This window comes from Lepisma saccharinum, chromosome 16 (genome assembly GCF_977018435.1).
Source record: "Lepisma saccharinum chromosome 16, izLepSacc3.1, whole genome shotgun sequence".
Classification (NCBI taxonomy): Eukaryota; Metazoa; Arthropoda; class Insecta; order Zygentoma; family Lepismatidae; genus Lepisma; species Lepisma saccharinum.
Genome location: NC_139244.1, coordinates 5,873,435 through 5,900,523, shown reverse-complemented (window position 1 = coordinate 5,900,523; position 27,089 = coordinate 5,873,435). Strand labels below are relative to the sequence as shown.

General features: G+C 37.1%; 1 protein-coding gene across 1 annotated transcript in view; it reads right to left on the bottom strand.

The window, feature by feature from the left end:
- Positions 1-7,152: 7,152 nt before the first annotated feature.
- LOC146000222 (ATP-binding cassette sub-family G member 1-like) overlaps positions 7,153-27,089 on the bottom strand; it is a 66,398-nt gene continuing 46,461 nt past the window's right edge. The window contains exons 6-11 of the mRNA XM_083137621.1: positions 26,467-26,574; positions 24,631-24,782; positions 20,099-20,267; positions 15,664-15,764; positions 13,674-13,829; positions 7,153-11,689 (exon numbers count right to left, since the gene is read on the bottom strand). Of these exons, the coding sequence (XP_082993747.1) occupies positions 11,351-11,689; positions 13,674-13,829; positions 15,664-15,764; positions 20,099-20,267; positions 24,631-24,782; positions 26,467-26,574 (1,025 nt within the window). The 3' untranslated portion in view covers positions 7,153-11,350. The remainder of the gene's footprint in view (positions 11,690-13,673; positions 13,830-15,663; positions 15,765-20,098; positions 20,268-24,630; positions 24,783-26,466; positions 26,575-27,089) is intronic.

Below are 27,089 nucleotides of genomic sequence, written 5' to 3'. Positions count from 1 at the left end.
TGCATATTTTTTATAAGGCTGATAAGTTACTAAAATGTACAGAAATCCAGGTTAAAAAAGTAATTAAATTTAGATGCTTTGTTAGGGCATGTACATGTTTGCAACAAGAAGGGTGTGAAAATATCCCAGCATATGGTATTTGAAATAAAATAATGGCCCAAGCTTTGGTTTCTAATTTTGTCTGTTAACACACAATTCGGAGTCTTTGTGATTATTTACTGCTCGTTTGCTGGAGAAAGATTTTTTCCTTTCAATATACTCCTATGTGAATCTTTGTTTGCGAGCAGTCATTCATTTACTGTTGTCTCGGATACAGACTGCTGCAGCGTGCAGCCATCTACTTCACATGAGTGAGGTGCGGAAATGCTTTCTTTGTTAGATTAAGGAGGTCAGATTTGGGGCTCATAATATATATATCTAGATTCTTTGGAGCAATTACAGAATACCGGGAGTATCTCCTATTGCTTTCAAATTCGGCATACTCACTAATTTTGGTGTCCTAATCACGAATCTGCAGTTAAAAATTGGCAGTCACGTCTAGAAAATGCGAAATAAGTAGAAATAAGGGGGTCCGTGAACAAAGTAAACAACAATTTTTTGCAATGATTAGCATTCAAAAACTATGTTTATGAATACCCTGAATTTTAACTATTCTTGCCTAACCTAACCTTATGTGAATGGTTCGTGGGGCTACGTGAATGGTTCGTATGGTAAGTATGTTTTCCACATTTACTGTCACATGAAAAGCAACGCTCCATGGAATGGATAGCAAACTTCACTTGTTCACATCATCAACAGATTCGTGATTTTGAGGTCAAAATTAGCGAGTATACCAAATTTGAAAGCAATCAGAGATACTCCCGGTATTCTGTAATTATACCAATTCTTTCATTGTTAGGTAATGTAGGCCAGGTTTGGTCCTCTTAGCACTTAAATAACTTCACTGTAAATTCTTTAACCACCTGATCAGTTAATAACTGGCCTTGAACACAAAACCCCCAAATAAATCAAACCCTATGCAATGAGATTTCGCAGATCCTCAATTGTGTCGAGTATTAAAATCCTGTGTTACTATATTTTCTGAGGCTTTTTTAACCCAACTTTGAAAAAGAAAAAGAGAATACTTCAACATTCTATGTAACTTGTACATGTTGCTTAACCTTACACAGCAATGTCACAAATTAGGTCACATGTGCTACCTCATATTGACCAAACGAGTTGTCTAAAAGTTGAGATTTTTTACTGTGAGTTACATTCATGCATAGGGTGACCAGACACACACATTCAAAAAGGAGGACAGTACACTGCAGCACATTTGCCATTACCATTAAAATATATAAAATGTGCTTCTTCCAACAACACAACATAACAACAAACTATTCCAGCCCTGGATCCCTATTTTTGCAAAACAATATTGTTCCTGTGTATAGTGCTTCTTCTCCTTTGTATAGACTACCGCAACTGTAGGTTGGCATTGATTTTCTGTGGGGTGAGATACCCAACCGAAATTCGCCCCTATCAACTGTAACTTCTGGATCTGCCACTTTTCCAGTTCCGGGATTCGAACCAGGGACCTTTTGCATCGTAGCGCTGTGTGCTAACCACTCTGCCACGGAGGCTGGCACTTTGGTATTTCATAAATATAAATATTACTTAATAATAAAATTTCCCATTACGCGTTTCTGTGTCGCGTATGTATGACCTGGTGTTTGCGATTGCCGTAACTGTTTCACCATACTGATTTTTGTACAGATGCAGTAGACGTTATTTCTTGTGAATGCTATATTTGAAGAATGCACATGATTACATACACAAACTAACAAGTACAACTAGATTGTGTTCCCGCAACACACACGCACGTCTTCGTAGAATGTTCCACTGCTGTCGACTGAGACTGTCTTGAGGCAGTGTTGCCAACTTTACACGCTGCTTCACTGGCGTGCTATACGTCCCACTAAAATACACTGATTAATGATTAGAACCTGAACACCTGGAGTCTGGCACGAGTTGAAGGCTCATTTGTACAGAATGATAGTGGTTAAGCTCCTAGGTGCTCAATGAGCATTGCTAGAATACTTATCGCGTGTCAAGTGCTATGCTTTACATGTAAAATAACACCTGGTTGATCGTTACGGATGGAAGCATTTTTCCAAAAAAAGGAGGACATTTACCGATTCTTAAAAAATCTGCCTGGATGCCAGACAGACACCTAAAAAGGAGGACATGTCCGGATAAAAGAGGACGTCTGGTCACCCTATTTATGCAGGGCTCCCTCCTTAGCCTCCTTAACCTTGGACCGAACCCTTTCAATAAAAAACTCTGGCTTAAAAATCCAAGTTTTTAACTATTGTTACGCAAATTTCCACCATACAATTTGGTCTTAGGATGCAATTTTGAGCAAAACATACTTGAATATCATAGAAAGTATACTTCAATGAATTTTGTTTCAGGTCTCTAGCTCTAATGGTTTTTGATGAAAGTTTCTGTATACTGTTAACATGAGCAAAAATTGCCATGTGTGGAAAATGACCGCCCCAGGAGGACTAAGGATATATTTTTTTAAAAAAATGGTTTTCATATCTAGAAACATATACAAGCGTATATACAAAAAAATTTTTTTTTTCTAAAATGGTCATGCAACCACCATTGGATGATTTAGTATGGAATGACCCATAGTTCAGTGGCGTGGCGTGACTATTTCAAAAGTGTTACCGGTCGCGGTCATCAGACGTTATCATCTCCACCCTACCCTCCCCCCCCCAAAAAAAAAACATGCCTTTGATCTAGATTTTTGTTCATTTTTTTTCAATCCGCTCAGTGATTTATTTAGCCACAATCACTCCTAGAAAGAACTACCACTCATGAGAGAGTCACCGCGAAAATCCAGTGAATAGTAGCCGAGCCATGTCAACCATCTCTGTTTCTTTGCAAAGAGGTGGAAAGGGGAAAAAGAACAACACATTCGGTTCAGTTTGACGTTTCTGCGTTGAGCAGACAACAGAATTTCCCTCCTCCAGGAAGTCCAGATGTACGTACTACTGTTGCCAACTTAGTTTTTTGGAGCAAGGTTTGTCCAAATCACGAATCGCATCAAGTATTCATCTATTACGTAAACGGTCTCAGTTGTAGTTAAATCCAGCTTTGGCTTTGCAGTCTAGCTCTTGTTGCTTCAGAGAAATAGTATCCCCGTTTTAGGCGGGATTTTGCTCTTTTCTGGAAATCCAATGTGACAACACTTGCTGATCCGGTAGGTCGCAGCGGCAACAGGGCCCCTAAACAGGCATATGAATAACCCCTTAGCACACTTGCCTCCAAGTCTTTCCCCTCCCCGCTGTTCCCTTGCATTGGCGCCCTTTCCTCCTGTTGCCTCTTGAGGGTAGCGGAACGGCCTGCCTCTTCGCTTTTGTCGGCTGCAGAAAAAATGTCCTCTGCAATATACACTCAACTCCGTTAACTTATTTAACAATGTTGTTATTTGATTAAGAAAAAACTTCTTAATTTCTTTATATTTTTTTGTTACCTTCGGTAACACCGGTTACATGCACGCCACGCCTCTGCCATAGTTAGTTCTCATATTCCAAAGAAATTGTTTAAGATTGTATGTAATTTTGCTTTCCGCTCCTCATTTATTTTTTTTTACTCCCGCTGGGAACGTCTTGTGAGAAAACTGAACATTTGGGAGCGTGAATTCAAAGCGACATTATTTCAGTTAGCCTACTCAGATATTGGCTTTTGTGTAATTCATCAGTGTGTGCAAAAATGTTACAATTATTGTATATAGTATGTCAACTGCATTAGATCTGTATGTAGACAGAATTGTTACTGTGTCCGTAGTTCCAGCTCCATGGTAAAGCATCCAATATGGTGCACGCCCCAGAGGGAAACATTACATTTTTTAGTCCTACCGGGCAGGATCATCCTACAGAAATTGAACTTAAAATGTGAGCTCTGAAGGTTTCTTGCTCCCTCTCCTTCATCTAAAAACCTTAAGGCTTTGCAAATACCCTAACTACCCTAGAATATATGCTGCAGCTACATTTAGCAGAGATTCCAATAAAATATTTTCACTAGCATCCTGAAAAAACATGAAACATATTTACTAGATTTAAAGTTCAAATCACAAACCCTGAGACCTTCTGTAAACAAAACCACCTGCATGCAGAAAGCATTGCAAACTCATAGAAGTAAAATAATCCATACAAAATCCAGCGTTGTTACAGGATTCATTACGTAAGGTAAAACAATGGCCAATTTGTAGTATGGGATACGCTGCCGCAAATGACGTCTCACTTTAAACCCAATGCTCTTTCTTTTGTACTTATTGCTTCACCTTTATGGTCAACTCTTTGCACCAGTAATCATTTCCCATAAATTTGGCTTCTTTCTTGCATGGGGAGGCCACCCAAAAATTTTACTTCTCTTTTATAAAAATTGCTTTCGCTCATTTTTCGACTATGCAGCTTTCAGCTACGGGGGAGCAAAATCCAATCTACTCGACAAAATAGATATATTACAAAGAAAAGCATTGAGAATTTGTCTAGGTCTTATGCAATCAAGCCCCAATGTAAGTGTTTATATGGAGAGTAAAGAGACTTCTTTGAGTCACAGGCGGATTCAATTAACAATAAAATTCCTCCTTAAATCATGGGAAAATCATCATCATCCATTTAATAAATTGTTTGAAATACAAAAACAATGGGCTGAAGCCGATGTAATAAATCCTCATACCACCTCATATTTCCTTGTATACTGTCATTACTTATTTCCAGAACTTCGATCTAATACTTTCACTCTCTTACATCCTTTGATCTATCAACTAGATATTCCATTATATACTCAATGTTCAATCCACTTCAGAGATCTAGGTTTACATGCATTGTACAGAGAAAAATGGCCAATGCATGTAATGATTTACACCGATGGTTCTAAGAATAACAATAGTGTAGGATGTGCCTATTACATCCCAGAGAAAAACATTTATCAACAATTTAGATTACCTATAGATTCATCTATTTTTACTGCGGAAAGTTACGCCCTATACAAAGCCTTACAATATCGAATAGCGGAAGACTTTAAAAAAATTCTTCTCCTTACAGATTCTCTGAGTGTTCTTCAAGCATTATCTACATCCTATCCCAAATTATGCCACCAATCATATCTTATTATTTTAATTATTCAACAAATTCAATTTGCTTGCAAAAGAAACATTGACATACAATTCAGTTATGTCAAAGCACATAATATTAATGTAGGAAATGATAGAGTGGACATATATCCTAAACAGGCCAGGGACTTACAACTCATAAGTTTCAATAGGTTAATGTATACTGATTTATTACCACGAGTAAAAATCAAACTTATGGAACAATGGAATGAATGGTGCAAGGATCAATTTAAGTTTGTGGGCAACACATATAGATGGATTGCAGAATTTAAATCTAAAGTCCCTTGGTTCAATTCATACACACTCCCACGGCAAGTCATAGTTTTTATTAATAGATTAAGAACAGGACACGTACGTACACCAGCACATTTAGCAAAAATAAAAATTAAAACTCAAGAAAATTGTAAATGTGGCAATAATAACCCTGATGCTCAACATTTAATTCTAGAATGTCCAATCTATTCAGATCAACAAATCATACTCTACAAAGGTTTTCAACGTTTAAAAATTCCATTTCCAATATCACTATCATCCATTTTAACAGATTTATCCCCTTCATTAATATGGATGCTGTATGCATATTCTCGAAAATGTAGAATTGAAATATAAAGTGATTTTTAAGAAACAGCAAAATGGACAAAAAAAGTGAATTATTTACAATAATTGTTATATATTTGTGATTCCGATTAATTTGTGAGACTAACTATCAACTTTAGAAGAAAACATTAAAACAAATAAAAAACAATAACGATGTCCAAAGTCGACAAGATAATGTTGACAGGGACAAAAAAAAGAAGAAGAAGAAGAATTCTTTCTTGCATGCGAATTGAATATATTTTACTTGCCTTTTTTTTAGACAAAATGATATAACATGGTAATGTATATTGTTAAGGTTTGATATAGATAGGAGTGTATTTGAAATTTGTTTGTAGATTTTATGTAAATAAAATATATAATGGCCATAAACAGCCATATGAATTGCTGTAAGTCCAATAAATATATTGATGATGATGATCAAAACAAGACAACGAAAGTTCGTAAATTTATTGCGGTTGGAAACTTTGACAATCATCCTAATAACGATTTTTGTTCCGCCAAATATAGTGCACTTCGTAAAATAACTTGGTGACATGGCAAGGCAAGATAAGTGTGAACATTTTGTAGTAATATGCATTGTAACTTTCAATGAGCTTAGAGATTTGTGTACATAATGATATTTTATAACATTGGTTATTTTCTAAAAATAATCATGTGAACAGCAAGGAAGTAGTGCCACTTTCAACATGCCGAGTTCTATGCGTGCTGGAAGGTCTCCGTGTTCTCCGAGCTTGTTTTCAAAACACCAGCAAGGACAGCCTTTGAAAAGGGGTGAGAAACAGATTCTACTCAATATTTACGTAACGTTCTGTCAGTGGTATCCTGAGAAACCAGTAAATGAAGTGGTTAAGTTGGTATCTCAGTGCAGTGGTGTGTCAGTGTCTGCAGTTTTAAGGGTTATGAAAAAGAGAATGACCGGGAGAGTAACAATGTATGCGGCTGCATATTCGTCTGATGTTTTGAGAGCGGGTTCTCACATTCAGAGGCTCTTATATAAAATGAATAGGTGCGGCGAACTATGAGTGTAACAGCAGATGATTGCGGTCATGAATCAGCTGACGCAGAGTGTTACATCGAATCGGTGAGACAGTTTGTTTACAGATGGTGTCAGGGTTGGTGATTTACACTTTAGTTCTTCTCCATGTTGCAAATTTTCTATTGAGGGATTTAAGTGTCGGAGAAGTAACTGTTGATAACATTACTTGTATTGCCAGAAAGTAACTCAGTTCTAATTACTTATTTTAAAAGTAGCTACTTACAGTTAGAATTCTTCAAAAAAGTAATCTTTACTTGTAACTAGTTATTTCCAAACATTGGCCTGTATGCCCAACTTACATCTACATCAGTAGTAGAGGAAAATTTATAATAAATAAAACTTGCATTTTTCTAATTAAAATAAACTTTATTTGCTGGGTACAAAATGTTTATAAACAATATTGTGTAATTAATGTACATTATCACATTTAAGTATCATTCTATTTTCATGTGTGCATTTAAGCATAGATTGTGGCTAATATATGTACAAAACCTTGTGTATTAATGGGCATATATTTTATTTTATAATATATATTTTACTCTTCCAGTTGTTTCAAACACAGATTATTTGCTGGATTGGTTTTGATTGGGAAAGAGCAAAGTATTGAAAAACAAATATTCTGTGTATTTTTATACAACATAGAATATGTTGTCGAATGCCTAACGTTACACACTGTTTACAAGGTAATGTCATAAGAGAATCTCATCAAAATATTCTTACTCGTACAAATTCTGCATGTGAACAAGGAATGGTGTTGTATTGAAATTTCTCTCAAGCATGGCACTGGTTTTCTTTCTCAGTAAAAAAGTACTGTGATGATTGAAAAGTTGTCATGGCTTTTAAATAGTACAGACAAAATAGTACTTAAAATCTTGTAAAAAAAAAAGTAGACAAAATAAAATTTCAGCACACAGTCAGCATGGGAGCTGAAAATTTTCACCTGCCAATGAGTATAGTATGCTGTTTTTGATTTTTGTGTGATTTCTGCCACATATCAGAATCAGAATAATATACATGCTATTATAATTATTATTTTTTCACTGTTGATAGCCACATTTTGAAATTACAGCAAGATGGTAGAGTTTGCCATATATTAGTATGCTGTTACCGGTACAGCCTTCTTTAGGAAAGTCACTTCAGTGCAGGAATTAATTACTTTTAATCCAGTCTTGCATTAATTAATAAATTAAATGTGTTAAGATCATACTTTATCTTAGTTGGATTCATATCTTTCTTAGCCCGTATTTGAAAAAAAAAAGTGCTGGCTCCTGAGAAAAAAAGTATCATCTGATTTATTTTTAGTTCTTCTACATGTTTCCTTATCAGTAATATATTGCGGTTTCATATTTACGAGCAGGGAACAGTTTTATATATAAATACATATCTTCAGATGATGCTGAAATTAATGCTATTTCATATTATGTTTGCGAATTGTGTGCACAAAAGATGCTATGTTTATTTTCCATATTTTTACATATATTAGCTTTTAGCACATATTTTACATCAGGGTGTCTACCAGTCAAGAAAAAGTCAAGAAATTATGCTTTGGGTCAATAATTTTTACGATTATTTACAGTATAGTGAACTTTCATTGTTATATACCTGCATTGAGATTTAATAAAATTGAATATTTGCAAATCTGAAATTGAATTCCATTCTGGTTAGCTTTGTTCCTTAAGAATTGCATTCTTGTATCCTTTTAAGTTTTTTATAAAAATATTAAATGTAGTAAAATTAATAATTAAAGCAAGTTTAAAACTCTTGTTAAAGTACAGCTTCAGTTTTCATCGTAACTGGCCTTGTGGTAAGGGTTTCTCATTGAATAAAAATATCTTTTTTTATTAATTTTGCAGCTATACCTGAGTAGGGGGCGATTAAATAAATGTTAAGAAGAAGGGGAGAAAAGGTCAAGAATTTTGGAAGTCACCCTGTACATATTTTAGTTATTTTTACATATAATTTTCATATTTTCAAACAGTTTTTTCCGACGTATACTCCATATTCATGCTATTACTACATATTTCCTTCTACATTTAATACCAAAGGTTTTCCATTCATCTGTATCTCCCTTTATTGTAAATCTTGACAATAGACAATGCATTTGTTATTCTAGCATTCCTGTTAACAATAAACAATGCAAGCTCAAGCTTTTGAGGTGAAATACATTGCATATTTTAAATATACTTCCATTAATGTGATATTGAACACACTTCCAGTCAAAACACATAAATCTGTCTTGATGGACAACATGGGAAATTCACGATTTAGTACTTAAAGGAAAGTTTGGTAACGAAAAGTAAAGCATATTTTATATTTGAATTTTGCATTACAATTAATGTCTGCTAAACCTAATGCATTTATTTAGCTAGGTGAGTGGCTTGTTTAATGAAAATTGCCATTTTTCAAAATTTAAGTCCATATTTAATTCCGTATTTTGATTAAAATAAGTAAATATATATTTACTTATCTAATACTTTTTGGTTCATATAAATCCATTCCCTGTTTATAAGGAACATCTAACATTTTTGCTGTAATGATTGTACCAGCACTTAGTATAGAGCTTTATAGCCAACGTCTTGTACATGTATGAATGAACAACATGTACAATTAACCAAATAAAATCTAATTTCATGTTAAAATTGATGGAATGCAACATTAAGAAAAGTACAACTTCAGCAACAAATAGAGTATTGTTCTTTTTGAGCAACAATAATGTTATTAGCCATTTCATTGTCAAAATAATACAGTACATGTTACTACTAAAGTGTTTATTGTTCTTGGGGTAACATTTTGTCCTGGTTACGCAGAACTTTTTCAAGCACTACCAGTTTAGTAACATTTGCATTATTATTTTGTAATATCCAACAGTGGTATTGCAGACTTTTAAGAACAACATTGATAAGTGTCCTCAACAGTCAAAAATCTATGTAAAATATGCACATTTTTACTATAAAATTACTAAAAATCCCCAGTAATCTATACATAGATGATTTTATGTTCAAAATTCAACATTATATATATAATTACATTATGTACAAATAGTTTCAAGTTATTGCAATTAGCAAGGATTGAATACAAAAAAAGTTACAGTTAACTCATTAAAGAGTAATGCAAAACAAGCTCATAAAACCATTGTATTTTTACTAGACGCTGCAATTAATATATATTGTTAATATCTAGTTCGAAAGTTAATGAACTATATTTACTCTGGATTTCAGTGTCAATTGTGACATACAAGGTCATCCAGGAAAAAAGGAACGTTTTGGTATAATACAAAAACAACAAATGATGTGTACAAAAATATTTATGGCACCAGAAACTACATACCGTACTCTACTCTTCCACATATTCGCCATACTCATTGAACCACTTATCAGAGCATGATACCAGTTTGTTTATACGGTTATTGTACTCGGTTGCCGCCAATGTATTCAACCATGTAGTGAGAGTATCTGAGTTTTTCAACTACGGCAAAGTGCTTTCCGAAAATTTCTCGATTGTGACAGGCAATGAGACACGGGATGCCTATTCAACACCCGAAACCAAGCACCAGTCAATGGAGGCACCATACCGGATCACCTTCCAAGCCAAAAATGGCCTAACAAACACTCAGCATGTGAGAGGTTCTGGGAACTACCTTTCTGGACAGGAAAGGCATCTTGGCTTCAAACACTTGATCGTGCCATACAAAACAAATGGGCTGCTTGAATACATTGGTGGCAACCGAGTAATGATGGTGTCAACAAACTGGTACCATTCTGTAATAAATACTTGAATGGGTATGGAGAATGTGTGGAAAAGTAGAGTAAGGTATGTATTTTTTGTACGATACATTTTTTGCACCCTTCATTCGTTGTTTGTTTTACACCAAAACTTTCTTTTATTTCTGGATTGCCCTCGTATATATAGAGTATTATAAAAATCACAGATGTTATTAAAAGGGGACACTATACTGGCCAAGAAAAATGCTGCATTGCAGTGTTGCTACAGGCACAATACAACTGGGATCAGGTGAAAAAATTCTCATCCTGATCCCAACTTTGGGAAATTCCAAATGTTTATTTTTAAAAGTGGTTAATTCTTGGTATTTTCTACATTGTGTCTGACACTTATCAGAAATTGTTATTTTTTATTCCAAAAATGCAAAGAACAACCACTTAAGGGAAAATGACATGCAGAATTCTAGAGTTCCACAGTGTCGGGAAAGTGCAAATTTTTCCCATCCCGAACGTTGGGATTTAAAAAAATTGTTCCACATTCCCCCTACCGGTAACACATATTTTCAGTACCTCAGTATGAACCACTCTTTACATTGTCCATTGATATGTTGTATTGTAGTATGTTGGTGTTTCACGCTTACATATTACGTGTTCTGTAGAATCTCGTATGCACAAAGTGAAAACTTGTAGAATTGGGGTTGAAGTTGTGCAAGCACTGGCTAAATGAGATAACAAATATTATTTAATGTTTAAAAGTTAATTTTCACTACTTGCGTAAACTATCAGTTCTGGTAGACCAGATGGAAAACAATTTATCCTAATATAGGAATACATTCATCGAAAATTCAATTGTCGCCACAATGAAATGATCGTGCTCACATGAACAATCGCACCAGTGATAACAATTACGATTGTTCCCAACACAAGGTTTGTATCCAACAGGTCCATGTCGTGTAGGAACTTCCCAGGGTAACGGAAATGGCAGTAGAACTTATCACAGGGTAAAATTGGCCTCTCAAATCCATACAGCGAAAACACTGTGCCTTCGAATCCGTATCTGAAGTAGCTGACGTGGAACAGCCAGCGGAGGTAGACTGGTGTGTCGTTGTACTTTATGCAGAAGCCAAAGACAGAAAACACGACAGCCAGGATTGGTCCCATGAACACAGCAATCTGTAAAAGGTAGAGATTTTATTGTTGTTGCTATGGCCATATACAGGCTGTACCAAAAATGATAGCGCAAACTGAAATGCTGAAAAGTACATGATAGTAGAAGCAAAAAAGTCTTGGTAAACATGGGGTTGCAAATGATCTATTTGCGAGATAATTGCGAATGTATAGTTACAATGTGCCACTGACTTCATTGTTTGTACCCTCCTTTCACACTCCAAGGTTTCTTTGTTCAAAACAACATTGCTGAACATGTAACAGCACAGTACAATAGTCCGTGGTAACAAATGCAACAGTAATGTCTAGCGAGATGAACCTTTTAATTCTGTTATTTGTTACGTAATGGTTCGTTTCTGACCCCATGTTTACTGAGACTTTTTTGCTTATACTATTGTGTACTTTTCACCATTTCAGTTTGCCCTATCACTTCTGGTACATATGTATACATAAAGAATGGGGGTGGGGGTTCAGTTTTCGATTGTTCAAAGATATTAAAATTTTGTAAGCTCTTGTTATTAATATTAATAAGCGAGCTGTGATTCTCAACCTTCACGAGACTGTGGCCCAGAAAGTTCTTTTTATAAAAACCGATGACCCCATCCCAACTCCTAAACATATTTCTGTTCTGTTTTAACCATAAACATTAATTAATAGGTACACTTGAAATTAAATGCCCAGGCTTGTTGACAAATAATAGAATTAGGTTTAAAATAGCTGTCAACCACTGGACATAAGGAACCTCTCGTGGCTTGGTATAATTGATGCGAGGACCTGGTGATTGAGAAACACTGGGCTCAAGTGTAAATCAATGCAATAATAATATATTTGTTGTATATATTTTTTTAATTCATAAAACAAGCACATAGAAAACTGCTTGTTCAGGGTCAAGGCCTGTTGAATGGCACACTGCAGTTTTCTAGACTTCTGGAGTCTGCTACTATTGTTTCCAAATGGTTCACAGCATTAACTTCTAGTTTTTGACACTAATTGTCATGAAATGTTTGGTCCTAAAAATCTTTCTCCATGAAACATGCAGTAATTAATCAGTAAGACTCTGAACATAATGTCTAGTGACTGTCCAAAACAATTAAAATGAAAATGAATAAAATTAAAATTAATAACAATAAGTTCTGAACATAATGTCTAGTGACTGTCCAAAACAATTAAAATTATTAAAAAATATTTCTATTATGAAAAAATATCAAATAAAAGGTCACTACTTACGATATTGTGAGTCTTCTTCTTTGAAACTGCTACGTTTCGGAGATACAACTGGCTCCTTCTTCAGGCAATTTTAGGCATATGTCAGGTTTTGCGGGTGGGCACTCCATACAGGAGCATCAGCTGATGACAGCACGTTTGGCAGGGGGTTTATATAAATTTTAGTGAACAATGACAAAGGGTAAGGACATATTTTTTAATATGGGAACAAGTTTTATCAAAATTTCTACCTTCATTCCCACCCGCAAAACCTTTTCCTTGAAAGATAAACTTGACGCGGCATGGTAATGACATATGCCTAAAATTGCCTGAAGAAGGAGGCAGTTGTATCTCCGAAACGTAGCAGTTTCAAAGAAGAAGACTCACAATATCGTAAGTAGTGACCTTTTATTTGATATTTTTATTGTGTTTTCATAATATAAATATTTTTAATATTTGTCAACTGTAAGTAATTCGCACAAAACCAATTATGATTAACAATTAAAATTAAAATGAATAACAATACATTTTCAAGAAGGTTCTTAAAAGTACTTTTGACTTTAAAATTCCTTAAAGTTGCCAAAGTTTGACCTAAAGGTTCTGGATTTGAATCCAAGCCTGCTGGGCACGATTGATTCCTCACTGTGATTATTCAACATTGACTTGAAAGCTAAAATAGAATTACAAAAATATATCCTAAAATCTAAAATCACTAATAAATCTTCCACAAAATGGAAGACGTATAATCATTAAAAAAAACATTGCATACAGTAGTTGGCTCACTTACCTTCACTGGAGTAGTAGAACCAATGAAAAATCCCCACCCTTGAGCAGTGAGCGACGTTGTCACACTCATCAAGTAGAAGAGCCAGAATCTATACATGTCCACTGGCTGACCCGTTAAAAAGTAGGACGACACCAGGTACAGAAGAACAAGAACAGCCTACAAGGAAAAGTGTTTTTTTATTGAGTGATGCATTGTGGGAACAAATCTTGCAACTTCTTGGTGCGTTATACATGTAAAATCTAAATAAGTGCACACAAACTCGTCTGTCCAGGTGAACCATGAATCTGTCAAACATATGTAAATGCTTGTTGAACGCCACACAAAACAAATAAACAGCACAATATAAGACACATGAAAAGTGTGTCCTAGCTTTCGACTCCATCTGAGTCATCATCAGGTCTGGTTGAGAGGCCGAGGTTCCAGTTACTCCAAGATGAAGTTGTAAACTTAGACACACTTTTAAAGTGTCTTATTTCGTTCTGTTATTCGTTGTTTGTGCTTTTTAACATGGCATAAGAAGTTTTTGAATGTTACATGTAAATACTAAATGCATGGCCATGAAATTAAGTGGGTGGCAGAAGTTCATGCTGTTGCCACATCTGAGCACAACCCTGTGTGTTCAGATCTCGTTATAGAGTTGGGCTTCGTAATCCATGCGATACAAACTGACAGTATTTGCTCGAAAGGTCAGGGATGACAAAAAAGTGCCCTGGAAAGAGGTCAGTCTGGCACTGGAACTAGGCAACGCAGCCTGTTTTGATGTTGCAACACAGTGTGCAGGAACCAGCAACTTTTGACCCGCTCTTGCTTTTCCCATCTGTGGCACCAGCGCAATTCTGCCCAGCCATCTATTTTCATGGCCGTGCATTTAGACCTAATACTGAAACATGTGCAAGGAAATTTCTTCTCCCTTCCTATCTGCTTAGCCTCATCACACTATGTCATGTCCTGTTTCTCTCGTGTGTTTAAATATCGCATTTCACTCTCTCTTAAGTCGTACATCATCCCTATGTTGTTTAAACCTGTCTTTCAGCCTCATTTTCGTTTCTCCTATGTACACACTCTGACATTCTTTACATTTCACTTCGTAGATAATCCCTTCCTCTTGAGAGAAATGCGATATTTAAACACACGAGAGAAACAGGACATGACATAGAGTGAGATGAGGCTAAGCAGATAGGAAGGGAGAAGAGAATACTAGTGAGAAAATGGAAGGAGGCCAAGGAAATAGAGAAGAAAGATGAAGAAGACACAATGAACTGGAATGGGGGACTGAAGATAAACAAAGAATGGAAGAAGGTGTTGGAAAGAGTGGGAAGGACAAGAGAGAAGAAGGAAGAAGAATGAAGGAAAAAGAGCGTGAGATAAAGAGTCCAACCACATTCCAGATGGAAGAAAATGTTTAGCCTTTCAGGTGAAAGTACAGTTGACAAGGGAAAGCAACGTGCTAGAATGTTCCAGAACAACTTTCTAATAGTCTGGAGGGGAGTAATGTTTGTGTATATATATCGTCCTGTTTTGTACCTTGTTACATTTGTACTTGGTGCAGAGTCTGAAGAAGACCTTGCTAGAAGGTTGAAACGTTACGTTTAGTTTATATTTTATAATAAAGTTTTTTATTGAGTTTTTCATATCATGGAAACAAGGCTTAATGGTGTTATATTTGAATACCTGGGGCAAAGGCAGCTGGGGTACGGTGTTGATCACCTCTACGTTGCTGAGATTGAGAATGTGTAGGTCCTTACAACCTCTTGGCAGGGTGCGATAAACAGGGGATAGGTTTACCTTTTTATATCTGTAATAATGTCTGAGAATTCACTATGTATGGCAGGTTCCTCTGTAATTAATGATGTTGACACTTCATATCATATTCTCAGATATTGAAGGTTAATATAGCACATAAAATGGGTAATTATGAAATGAAACCACCTATCTAACAGTAAAGTGTAGCAAAAATAATTAAGTTCAAGGAAGAAAATACTGTACGAACCTGTAATGGTATCTCCACTAAGATGACAGACATGTAGTACGGAAGGAGCTTGTACCATTGGTTGAAATGCTCTCTCACTAATATTGGTTTCTCTAGTGAAACTAAAAAATAAAGTATTTATTAATTTTATTGGAAATACAGCTTTACACAAGTTTACTGCCATTAAAACGAGTTTTATATTTCCATTATATGCCATAATGTTTCATACAAATGTTCTTACCATAATGACCAATGTGACTTCTTTCAAAAGACAGTTTTTTGTCAGTAAGGAACATCCTGAAAGGTTTAATGCAAGGATGTGTTTAGTGTGGGGGGGAGTCCTTCTGAAAGACTTACCGAGTAATGAATTAAATAATGATAACATACTGTTTAGAATTTCTTGCACAATCGATGGTTATTCATTTCCACCGAGATTAGATTGAAATCATATGCAGTTGAATGACAATACCAAAGATTTATACATGCTCCTAAAAAAAAAATAAAGTGGGTCCCCTGTGCTTGCACCATGCCACGAAGGTGTGTGGGAGGTGTGGAGTTAGAGCCCCTCACTTTCTTGATCACGGCCGAGGATGAGGGTGACAATACACGCTACTACTTATTTAATAATATGCACAAAATATTAATCAGGAACTTTACTTTTCATCAACTGGACCTAACATTTCTTTTGTTATTCAATAAATATTAAATTTTTTTACTTTCTAACATTAATTCTCTTGCCAGGATAGTTGTTTTTATAAAAAAAATTATCAAACTTAACTACACGTAAGCTACATAACGAATATGTATATATCTATCTTATTCATGTAATAATAACAATATTAATTAATTTATATATTATGAATACACCTATAAATTATATTAGCGTATCAATGATAAACAATTATATTATTGATCCTGAAACACTTGGTTTGGACCTTCCTCAAATATATTTCTAGATACAGGGTGACAAGTAATGAACTATATGAAATAAAACGGAAATTAGTGACAAACCACGTAGTACACAAACTGTATTGCACATGTAAACGGCACTACAGACATTCGGATTTAGGTTATGACATGTTGGATATGTCTGCCATCTCTGGCGATGATGTGGGGCAGACGAACAGCAAAATTCTGCATGACCCGCTGAAGTGTCGAAACATCGATGCTGTCGATGACCTCCTGAATGGCGGTTTTCAGCTCGGCAATGGTTTTGGGGTTATTTCTGTACACCTTGTCCTTAACATAGCCCCACAAAAATGAGTCACATGTGTTCAGATCCGGGGAATATGGCGGCCAAGTGAGTCCCCTTCCAGTGGCCTCTGGGTACCCCAGAGCCAGAATGCGGTCCCCAAAATACTCCTCCAGGACGTCAAACACTCTCATGGTCCAATGGGGTTGAGCTCAGTCTTGCATGAACCACATCACAAACACTACCTGTTCTCTCAAACTTGCGAATCAAATTCTTGATTCTTAGCACACTTAGACCGGTTGTCTTTAACTTGTACTCGGTCGCAAACTTCCTTTGCGCCGGAATCGAACTGTTATTGCTCGCATAATAGGCCTTCACAAGTGATATACGCTCCTGCACGCTGTACTGTGACATTTTCACTTGTAAATGGCCGACATAAATACGTTGCGTGCGCATGCGCATACAAATTCCCATCATGCCCTGTGGCCAGCCACGCAGTTTGGACGTCATCACGCGAACCATTCAGAAATTATGATGGTTTTATTTCATATAGTTCATTAATTGTCACCCTGTATGTGCCTAGCTTAATGGTATGGAAATACCATAATATCCTAACACAGCATCTTGATCACCTCCAGCACTCCATATTAAATTCAAATCATGCTCATGTATTCTGACATCTCTCTCGGATATAAGTTTCTGCTGACAGAACTCTAAACGAAATATTTTACAATACCCTTAATATATTTAGCAATCAGTATGTTCATCTTGCTGACATCCATGGTGGAGTGCTTAGCAGATTGCCATGAAGCCATATTTCCAGGTTCAAATCCCAGCCTGGAAATGGGTGTTCTTTGTGAGTGTCCTTCATCAATATCATCACTCATCCTAATCTACACGATTAGCAAAAAAATGGCAGAAAGCAAGGGACCGAAAATTCAAGAGTTTGTGTTTAAAAAATTTGTGCTAACCGGGGACTCAAATTTTATTGTTCCAATACAGTTCTTTGTACACATTAACCATTTATAATACATATTATGTATGTCGTCACAGAAAACACTAGTACAGTACTACAGTAATTAACTTTTAAAAAAAGTACTCGCAGGTCATTTTCTGGTGAAAAATTCCTTTATATTGCGCTTTCGCAAGACACGATAAGACCTATTTATAAGAGCAATAATGCCTTGATCCAAAGGCACTTGATGTTACTCGTACTGGCTACGTCTTAAAGAATAGTAAAACACATCTGAACACACAACTAAATTTGTTGGTTAAATATATATAAGCTCATTGTTGACGCGATGATCGCTATTGTCGAGCAATTGCACCCAAGTTTTAATCTTGATGTTACTCGTACTGGCTATGTTTTAAAGAATAGAAAAACATATTTGAGCACATTGTTGATCTGAATCTGTTGGTTAAAATACTGTATAAGTTGATTGTTGACAAGATAGAGATTGTTGAGCAACTTCTTACATACCTAGTAGAGGAACAACAGAAAAAAAGTTATGAAAAATTTTGAAAGTTCGTGTTAAATGAGATATAATGGTGGAACGGACTAAAAAAAACAGTTCGTAATTCGTGGTAACCGAAATTCATGTTAACCAATAAAACTTTCTATAAGATATAATACATCCCTGCCGGGACCAACATTTTGTTCATGTTAACCGAGTGTTGTCTTAAGCGAGTTTGTGTTAATGAGGGTTTACTGTAAAATAAACCAAATCAGTCAATCAGTATGTTGAATACTGTATCATGCAATAAAATGCACAGAAACGTCTCAAGTGATTCTATTCTTGGTAAAATGCCAACGCAGTGGCTTGTGAATTAGAAATAAAAAGCTGTGGACCTCTCAATTGTAAAATAAACAATTATTTGCTAAAGCTAAACCAAAACCCTTGGAGAAAGGTGAATCCCAGAGGCTCCCTAGATAAAGGTAAAGTTAGCTGTGAATATAGCATCCTGCCATGAAGGCACATTAAGGGGATGTGGGGGTAGGGCCACACACATCGATTTTTGGCCATTTTGGAGGTGATGGGATCAGCAACATGCTCCGGCCACCTTTACCCCCCAGGGTTGCCCCCAGGTACCCACTGATTGGAGGTTGGGTGGGTCCCGGAGCCATTTTGTGTAGGAAGAAGACCAGAAAAATTCCGACTTAGATCACCCACCTCGGGAATCGAATCTGGATCTCACATGTGGCAGTCAGTGACTAGACCATCGTGGCTCCTCAAATTCTCATGCTCCTCTTTATTAGTTTTAAGAGTCTTAGTAATAGGAGGAAAATATTAGAACAGTTGTACTTGTATAAAACAATTAATGGTGTCTTAGACAACAGCTCCTTTCTCGGTCAAATACAATTCAATATAAGAAAAAATGATCTGCGTAATAGAAATATTCTAACTTCTAAAATTTCAAAAACTCAGAAGTATAGAAACTCACCAATAAATAGAACGTGTCACAGTTACAATATCCTTGTTGCAAACAACCAATGTGTAGATTTTTCACTTCCATTTGACAGATATAAAAGAATAATAGATTCAGTGCTATAGAAAACGAAACACTGATAGAATTGTTTAATATAAATGTTACCATTTGCGGTGTGCAATACTTGTGATTTACATATAAACCTCTTGCCTAAATGTATGTAGATAAGTGTATATATATATCTTATGTGCTACGTATGTTGTATGTTATATGTATTGTACGTGAATGAATGAGTATGTGTTTGTATATTTCCATGTAATTTCTATTGTATTAATCAAGCACAGTGTACGCCTTCTGTAATTGGAGGTTCAATCCTCTGTAGAAGTGCAAAGCATAAATAAATAAATAAATAAACATCTACCTACAGCAGCTTTCAGACCAACATGACGACATTTGACTGGCAACAAGTGTCATGTGTCAGTTGGAAATGAACCTTCGAAAATATATGCAACCTTTTGTGCCAGAATATCGTGCGAGGTGTAATGGGTTACCTTTTGATAAAGCATCCAAAAGTGCTCCTTATACAGACTGAAGAGGTCCATGTGATTACTGCTTCAGTCCGAAAGCTGTCTTCAGGTTATTGGACAATCATACGTTCGGCATCCCCAATAACATTGTTCCGTAGTAACCAAAGGATCTCTGACTCAATACCTGGTGAAGGTTCATAGTGGTTCGGATCCCACTTTAAACTGTAGGCCCACTCCCGATTAACCCATTTGTGCATAAAGTGGACTTTAAAACAATTCAAACAGGCAAAGAAAATGAAAAGCTACTTACAAGAAAGAGTAACAGCCATTTTTCCAGTGTAGACAACGAAGAGGATTGATCCATAGATGTAGCAGTAATTCGCAAGGGCCTGAGCACCATCCTTTCCGACATTTTGGTACAAGTATCCGAAAAGGGCACTTATTGCTATGTGAACAAATATCCTTAGGTAGAGTTGGTACTGGAAGAAAAAAAAATAGTGTGTGGTCATGATTTTTTCCATGGCTAAGAACATACACAGATCACATAGCAGGTATGTGTCAATCAGTGTGGATAAAAATTATGATTTTATATTCAAAAAAACATTTTTGATGATTTTTTAAAATTTAAATCACAGTTTGGGACAGTACATATAGATATATGTTCTATTTTTTCTTTAACCCATTAACTGTGGCGGATCTATACATAGACTCTCTAAAATGGTATTTTATTGCAGAGCATCTATATATAGATGCTATTTGAAAATTAATAGACATCACTTTATCGTACTTTTATTAGTATTTTTGAGCTAACGATCCATTCTTAGTGCTTTGTTGGTTCCTGAAAAATTAGTAGACGAGCCAAGAAGCAAAAAAAAAGTGGCTGCGGTGGCTCAGTCGGTAACGCGTCTGACTACCATACTAAAGGTCCCGGGTTCGATCCCCGGCCGGTTCAAATCCAGGAACTTTTCTAACGGTGGAAGCGGCCCCGGCGCCCACCCAGCGTCGAATAACATGGGTACCTTGGGGAAACCCTGGGGGGTAAAGGTGGTCAGGGGCATGATGCTGATCACATCACCCCCACTCACGACCGGATCAAGAAAGTGTGGGGCGTTACCCCCACACCCCCTATACGCCTTCATGGCGTGGTGCTATGCACAGGGGAACGCTTTACCTTTTTTTTACCTTTGCCAAGAAGCAAAAAGACTTAAATTCTGTTACTCGCATGGAATGTTAATAATTGGCACCCATACTAAATCAGTCAGTCATAGGTCAGACAGAAATACTAGGGTGGATGCCACTAAAAAATTTGACCTTGAAGGTCATTTCAAGGTCATAATGTGGCACGAAAAATCAAATCTCAAATTCATCCAAATATGGTCGAGTAATATATCATATGAAAGGTATGGAAGAGACGAACAGTTTGGTAACATTTTAGGTCAGGTATATTAATCTCAGAAGTAGATCATGTCGGTTAAAATATGCCTTGGTATTTCTGTCAGCCTATGACCAATTGATTTATAGCCCAGTAAATGTAGGTCAAAACATGCCAAATGTCGGGAATAATTTCGTAAAAGCTGAATTTTGGGCCAGTTGTTAGAGTTAGAACACTATTAGCAGTTTATATTCCCAAAAGTCCCCCTCCCCCCAACATCAATTTCACAGGGACTCACTTCCTCAGCTATATCTCCATAACCAATGGTCATGGGCAGATAATGGTTTTTTTTTAGTCTTAATCCTCATTAGATACGCTACAAAAAAGTTCTGTTTAATATTTCAATAATGTCAAGTGGTTTTTCTTTTTTGTAGCTAATCAGTGGTGATTTATTCATTGTAGTTTTTGGAGTTTTAACCACTGTTATTTTTTAAAAGAGATTTACCTACATTTCAGAGGCTGATTCTGCCTCTGTCTTCAGGGTAGCGTGTAGTCTGTTAGATCATATATGGTCGCCTTGGAAGATTATTCTTGGTGGCCTAGGCTCCACCGCATCTGTCAGTCACAAGGACCTCTATATACATAAAGTTGACAGGTAGGATTATCAGTGGCCTAGGCTCCACTTCACGCCAGATGACCACGTCAAGGTCACAATCAAGGCTTCGTATGGCACTGTTAGGTTTCAACCTTGATCCCTGGGGATTGGACCACCCCAGATTGCATGTTGACGTAAAAGATAATAAACCTTTTTGAACAAAGCCTGACCTCCAGCGGGGTTGGTGTGCAATGTATATGAATAGTCTATAGAGACTATGCGTGAGATCTTATGTGTGGGGAGTGATAGTGTCCGAATTGTGTACCCTGGTCCCATTGTTCTTTATGATTTATGTAGTTTGTATTTTTGTACAATTTGTTCACTATTTTTTAGTGTTTATGTTGTGTTCTGTGGGTAAATGTATGACATGTGGATGCGTTGGTGTAGTGCTGCCATCTATTGTTTTTTGAAAAAGTTTCTGACTAATGGTGTCCATATTGGTCTGATCTCTAGGCTGGGTTGGCTGATCGGTTCTGTTGTTGTTATATGCGATGCTTCCTTGAATGTTCTGCTGTAGCCATTTTCTTCCTTGTTTATTATCTGTGTTTTATCCCATTGTATTCTGTGGCTGTTTTCCCAGGCGTGGGTTGCTAGTTTGGATAGTTCAAAGTATCCCAGCCTGAGGTTTGTTTTGTGTTCCCCTACCCTCGCCTCAAGTGTTCTGCATATTTCCCCAATGTATTCCCTCCTGCATTCACATGGGATGCTGTAGATTACATTTTTTTGTTTTTATATTGGGTGCGTGGGGTTTAGTGTGGACCAGGTTGGATTGAAGTGTGTTCCTGGATTGGAATGTAGTTCTGATGTTATATTTCTTGGTTATTTTGGCATAATTAAAAAAAAAATCTTTAAAAAGTGAAATTTTTCTACTACTTTAAAGTTTTTGCCTTGAACAAATTAAATGACAGGAAATTCTTACCAAGACTGATGATAACAGCTGCACCATCACTTCAGCTCAATCCCACAGATGTCAGTGGTGTTGTAAAGTTCAAATATATTCCGAACAACCTTCTGTATACACAGATTTGTTCGACGGTGCACGATGAACCCCTGTGTTATATGTACAGAAGGTTGTTCGCTTTATATCTGACCATTTTCGATTCCGTGCTGCCACCTGGCGTATCATGCTGGAACTATGGGTCTGCTGGCGGGAGCAGTGTTGTGTCTAACCTTGTAGGTGCGTGAGTGTTGGTAGTGAATGTTATCAAATGGTGCCGAAAATCAACCAGTATTGGGAGGGTTATGTAATGGCCCTTTTCCATGCTAAGTTTTCATACGTACGCATTGTGAAACAGTGTCGGGAGAATGGGTTAACACTCGGTGTGACTACTGCGAAAGCTATTGTGGCTCGTTACACACAACAGGCTCTCCTTGCAAAACATTCACCCACGAAAACCACCAGGAGAAGGGCTGCAAGCAAAGTGTCACTGCTGGTGGTCACATTCGGGCGATCACATATCGTGACATTGACGGCAAGGGGCGCAGCAACTTTGTTCGTCAGTGCAGGGAAAGTTTCCCTTGTGGCTTTATGGTTGTGACGGGATTCTGAAATGAGGGTAAGTTGATGATATGCAAGGTAGACAAAAACGTGAAGGTGAATGCCAGATACTTCCAAGACTCCATTCTGACACCTATATATATGAGAGACATCCCACAATTGTATGGAATAGACGCGAACCAGGTGATGATCCATATGGACAAGGCTTCGAGTCATACCGCCAGAACATCACTACGTTTTTATCAGGAAATGGCAGAGGAATTAGGAATTCATATCATTCCGTTTGAAGACATTCCTGTGAAAAGCCCAGATGCCAGTCCAATGGATTTTTGCGTATTTGGACTGTTGAAACGATGTCTTCAACATCGCCGCCCGCACACTCTGGATGGTCTATGGAAAGCTTGCAGGGAGGAGTGGGACATTCCTAAGCCTGTCCTGCACTGGAGCTTGCTGCAATGGAAACTGCGATGCCGGGCGATAGTCCACAATGCTGGGAGTCCAATAGAACATGATCGGTGGTGGCGGCGCAGTATCTCTTAAGGTGAATACCCGTCAAAAATGGTTGGATATAAAGCAAACAACCCTGTATAAACACACACCAATTTGAAAAAGAAAATGTAATAAAGGAACACTAATAATTATGCTGATTTAGTCTTGGATTTTACTACAAACAAAAGTCGTATATTTTTACACATTCTAAAATATAAGGCCCTCATGAATAGAGTTCGCACAGGGCCTCATAGTTTCTTAACGCAGCCTCGAGGTCACATTTCAGAAATATGGTATTCTCAAATTTGAGACATTGAACTGCATTACCTGCTTCTAAGATCATTATCCTGACCTAAAAATGTTACCAAATATTTTGTATCTTCCACATCTTTCATTTGATATATTACTCGACCATGCTTGGATGACTTTGAGATTAGACCTTGTGCACCATAATATGACCTTCAAGGTCAAAATTTTTAATGGCATCCACCCTAGTATTTCTGTCTGACCTACGACTGACTGATTTAGCATGGGTGCCAGCTATTAACATTCCATGCGGGTAAAAGTCACAATTTTAATCTTTGGCTGGTCTGCTATAATGAGCGTTTTCCTGCATTTTACAATTTGATTAGCCTCTATGTGCACAAAGTGGTGGACTTGTAACAAAAACTCAATCAATCAAAACACTATAAAAAAGGTTGCAAAATGCATCCAAGTGTTTCTTGTACTGGGTCCTAGCTATGTTTTAACGCTTTTGCTGATTACAAACTACATTAAAGTATTGTATTGTTTATTTATTATGAGTACTTAGCAGGAACCAAAACTTACAACATCCCTCATGAGAATCTTAATCTTCCTCGCGTAGAGAATCCAGAACTGTGACAAGTAAGATGCACCTGTAGTCACTTCAATGTCGCTCTTATTGTGGTTCAAGAGCCCATTCGTGCTCGAGTCACTCGGACTTGCCACCATCTTTCCTTCTGCAATGAGAAAAGGTGATCGTGATATTGGTACAGGATTGGAGCACCAAATTTTCTATTTTATTAAAATCCATCCACTTAAGAGTACAGTCAAGTTCGAATATATAAAATAAAAAAATAACAACAGTGGTGCAACAGCCCTTGAGGGCCATGGCCTACCTACCAACTGCCGAGGTGGGAGATCATTCAACCCGTTACAGGGTGACATGTGGTCAGCTCGACGAACCCCCCAGTCTTTGTTGTAGGTTTCCATGATTGGATTACGCTATTCATTTGTAGCTCCCAAAATTTCCCCAAGAAGGTGAGTGGCCACCATTCCCATACCCATGATGAAATCTCAGGAAAAGATGTTACACTTCTCCCAGGAGACTTGAACCTGTGCATGTCCTGTAGCCAGAGCCCAAAGAATGACACCTTAGACCAGGGCTCGAAAAATCCAGGTCGCCATGGCGACTGTGATCTTTATCTGTATTATGTACGAAATTTTGAAGATTCTTTATTTTTTATTGGCGTGGGCAAAGTTCAGCCTGAGGCTGTTGTGCCACCTAACCCATGTCATGGAGTATGGCCAATATTTAAGCACATGTTGCGTGCGTCTGTTGACAAAATTTCGACCTGCTAGTGTTGCCATTTACGTAGGATATGTACCAAAAATAGCACTTGTTCACCACTCAACCCATAAAATCGCCAGTCAAAAATCTATCACATGCTGCACATGATCAATATTGGTCGCAAATGACAGATAGGCATGGCATCCGACATCTAATTATAACCCTTTGATAATTTCTTACATATTTTTCTCACTCAAAAATGCATTTCTGGAAATATTTTAACACTGCCTTTCGCCAGTTATTAATTTATCTAATTTTATGTGTGGCGTAAACTGATAATTTTTTAGCATTGAAAAATATCGCAATGGGTGAGGCTTTATAATGCAGAAAACCCAGTGTAAACATCTCTTACGCTTTTCAAGATATACATTTTCGAAGTTTGGGTTGTGCAACTTTTGAAACACCATAGTATGCACAAGTGCTAGTATGTGGTTTCCTGGCACCTAGCTCTGAAGAAGATTTTTCGAGCACTGCCTTAGATCGGACAGCCACAGTGTGGGACAGCCGGCCCCATGGCAGAGTGGTTAGCACATCGCACTATGACATCAGGGTTCCCGGGTTTGAATCCCAACCTGGGCATGGATATTTGTGAGTGTCTATTTCATCATATAATTACTCATTCTCATCTTCGCAAATTAGCCAAAAGTGGCACAAAAAGCGAAGTAAAATAAATGAAATCAATGAATCAATCATCCAGGGTGCGGGAAGTTCAAATATAGGGACATAAATTGTCCATCCTTCCTCCCCAATGGTGTACTGGTAACCTCCTTGCTTTCTAATCAATGGATTCCAGAGATTTAAGAGAATGAAAGATCTCGTTGTAGAGTTGGTCTTTGTAATCCATGTGATACGATCTGACGGTCGAACTAGGCAACGCAGCCCAGTTAACATTGCCACACACTGCATGGGAACCAGCGACTTTTGTCACGCTCTTGCTTTGCTTTTCCCATATGTGGCACCAACGCAATTTTGCCCAGCTGCCTATTTTCATGGTCATGCATTTAGTTACTTTTTGTAATGAGTACTTGGTTACTTTACTTGATGCATTACAGTAAAACCAAACAAAGACTTACCTGGAGTCGCTACTCCATTGGAAATAGGTTCCATGTTCTTTCCATTGTTACATGCCTCCACCATTCCATTATTGTGATCACCATGTTCACCACTTGATAGTTCTATCACTGGAAAGACAGTTCAAGTTAGTATTTGGAACAAGAAAGGGTCCTGCGCAACATTAAATAGTTACGTCAAATGTTTAGTAGAAAGTATAGGCTGTGTTGGACCTTTGGCCTGCACCAAGAAAGTAATTTTCTAAAATTCCTCCCCTTTCAAAAAACAGCTATGATATATGTGTGTTTGTTAGTGTCTCCCGCCTGCCCACTTGAATTCCGTATGCTGGCTGCTCGAAGCCCGAATGCAACAGTTTGTGATGTAGGTGAAACATACATATGTTGATAAACATAATGAATAACTCGCAAAATAAGTGTGTGCAAGAGCTGGAAAATGTCGGTTAAACAAACCCGGTCCAACATTATGAACTGCATGCAAATATCGACACATGATTAATCAATCCCTCAGCAGGCATGCATCATTATCTTACACGAGCAGGCACTCGGGATATTGTACTTTATACACAAGCAGCGAACTGGCTACAATTCACATAAAAAGCAATTGTTATAAATGCATTAAAAAAAAG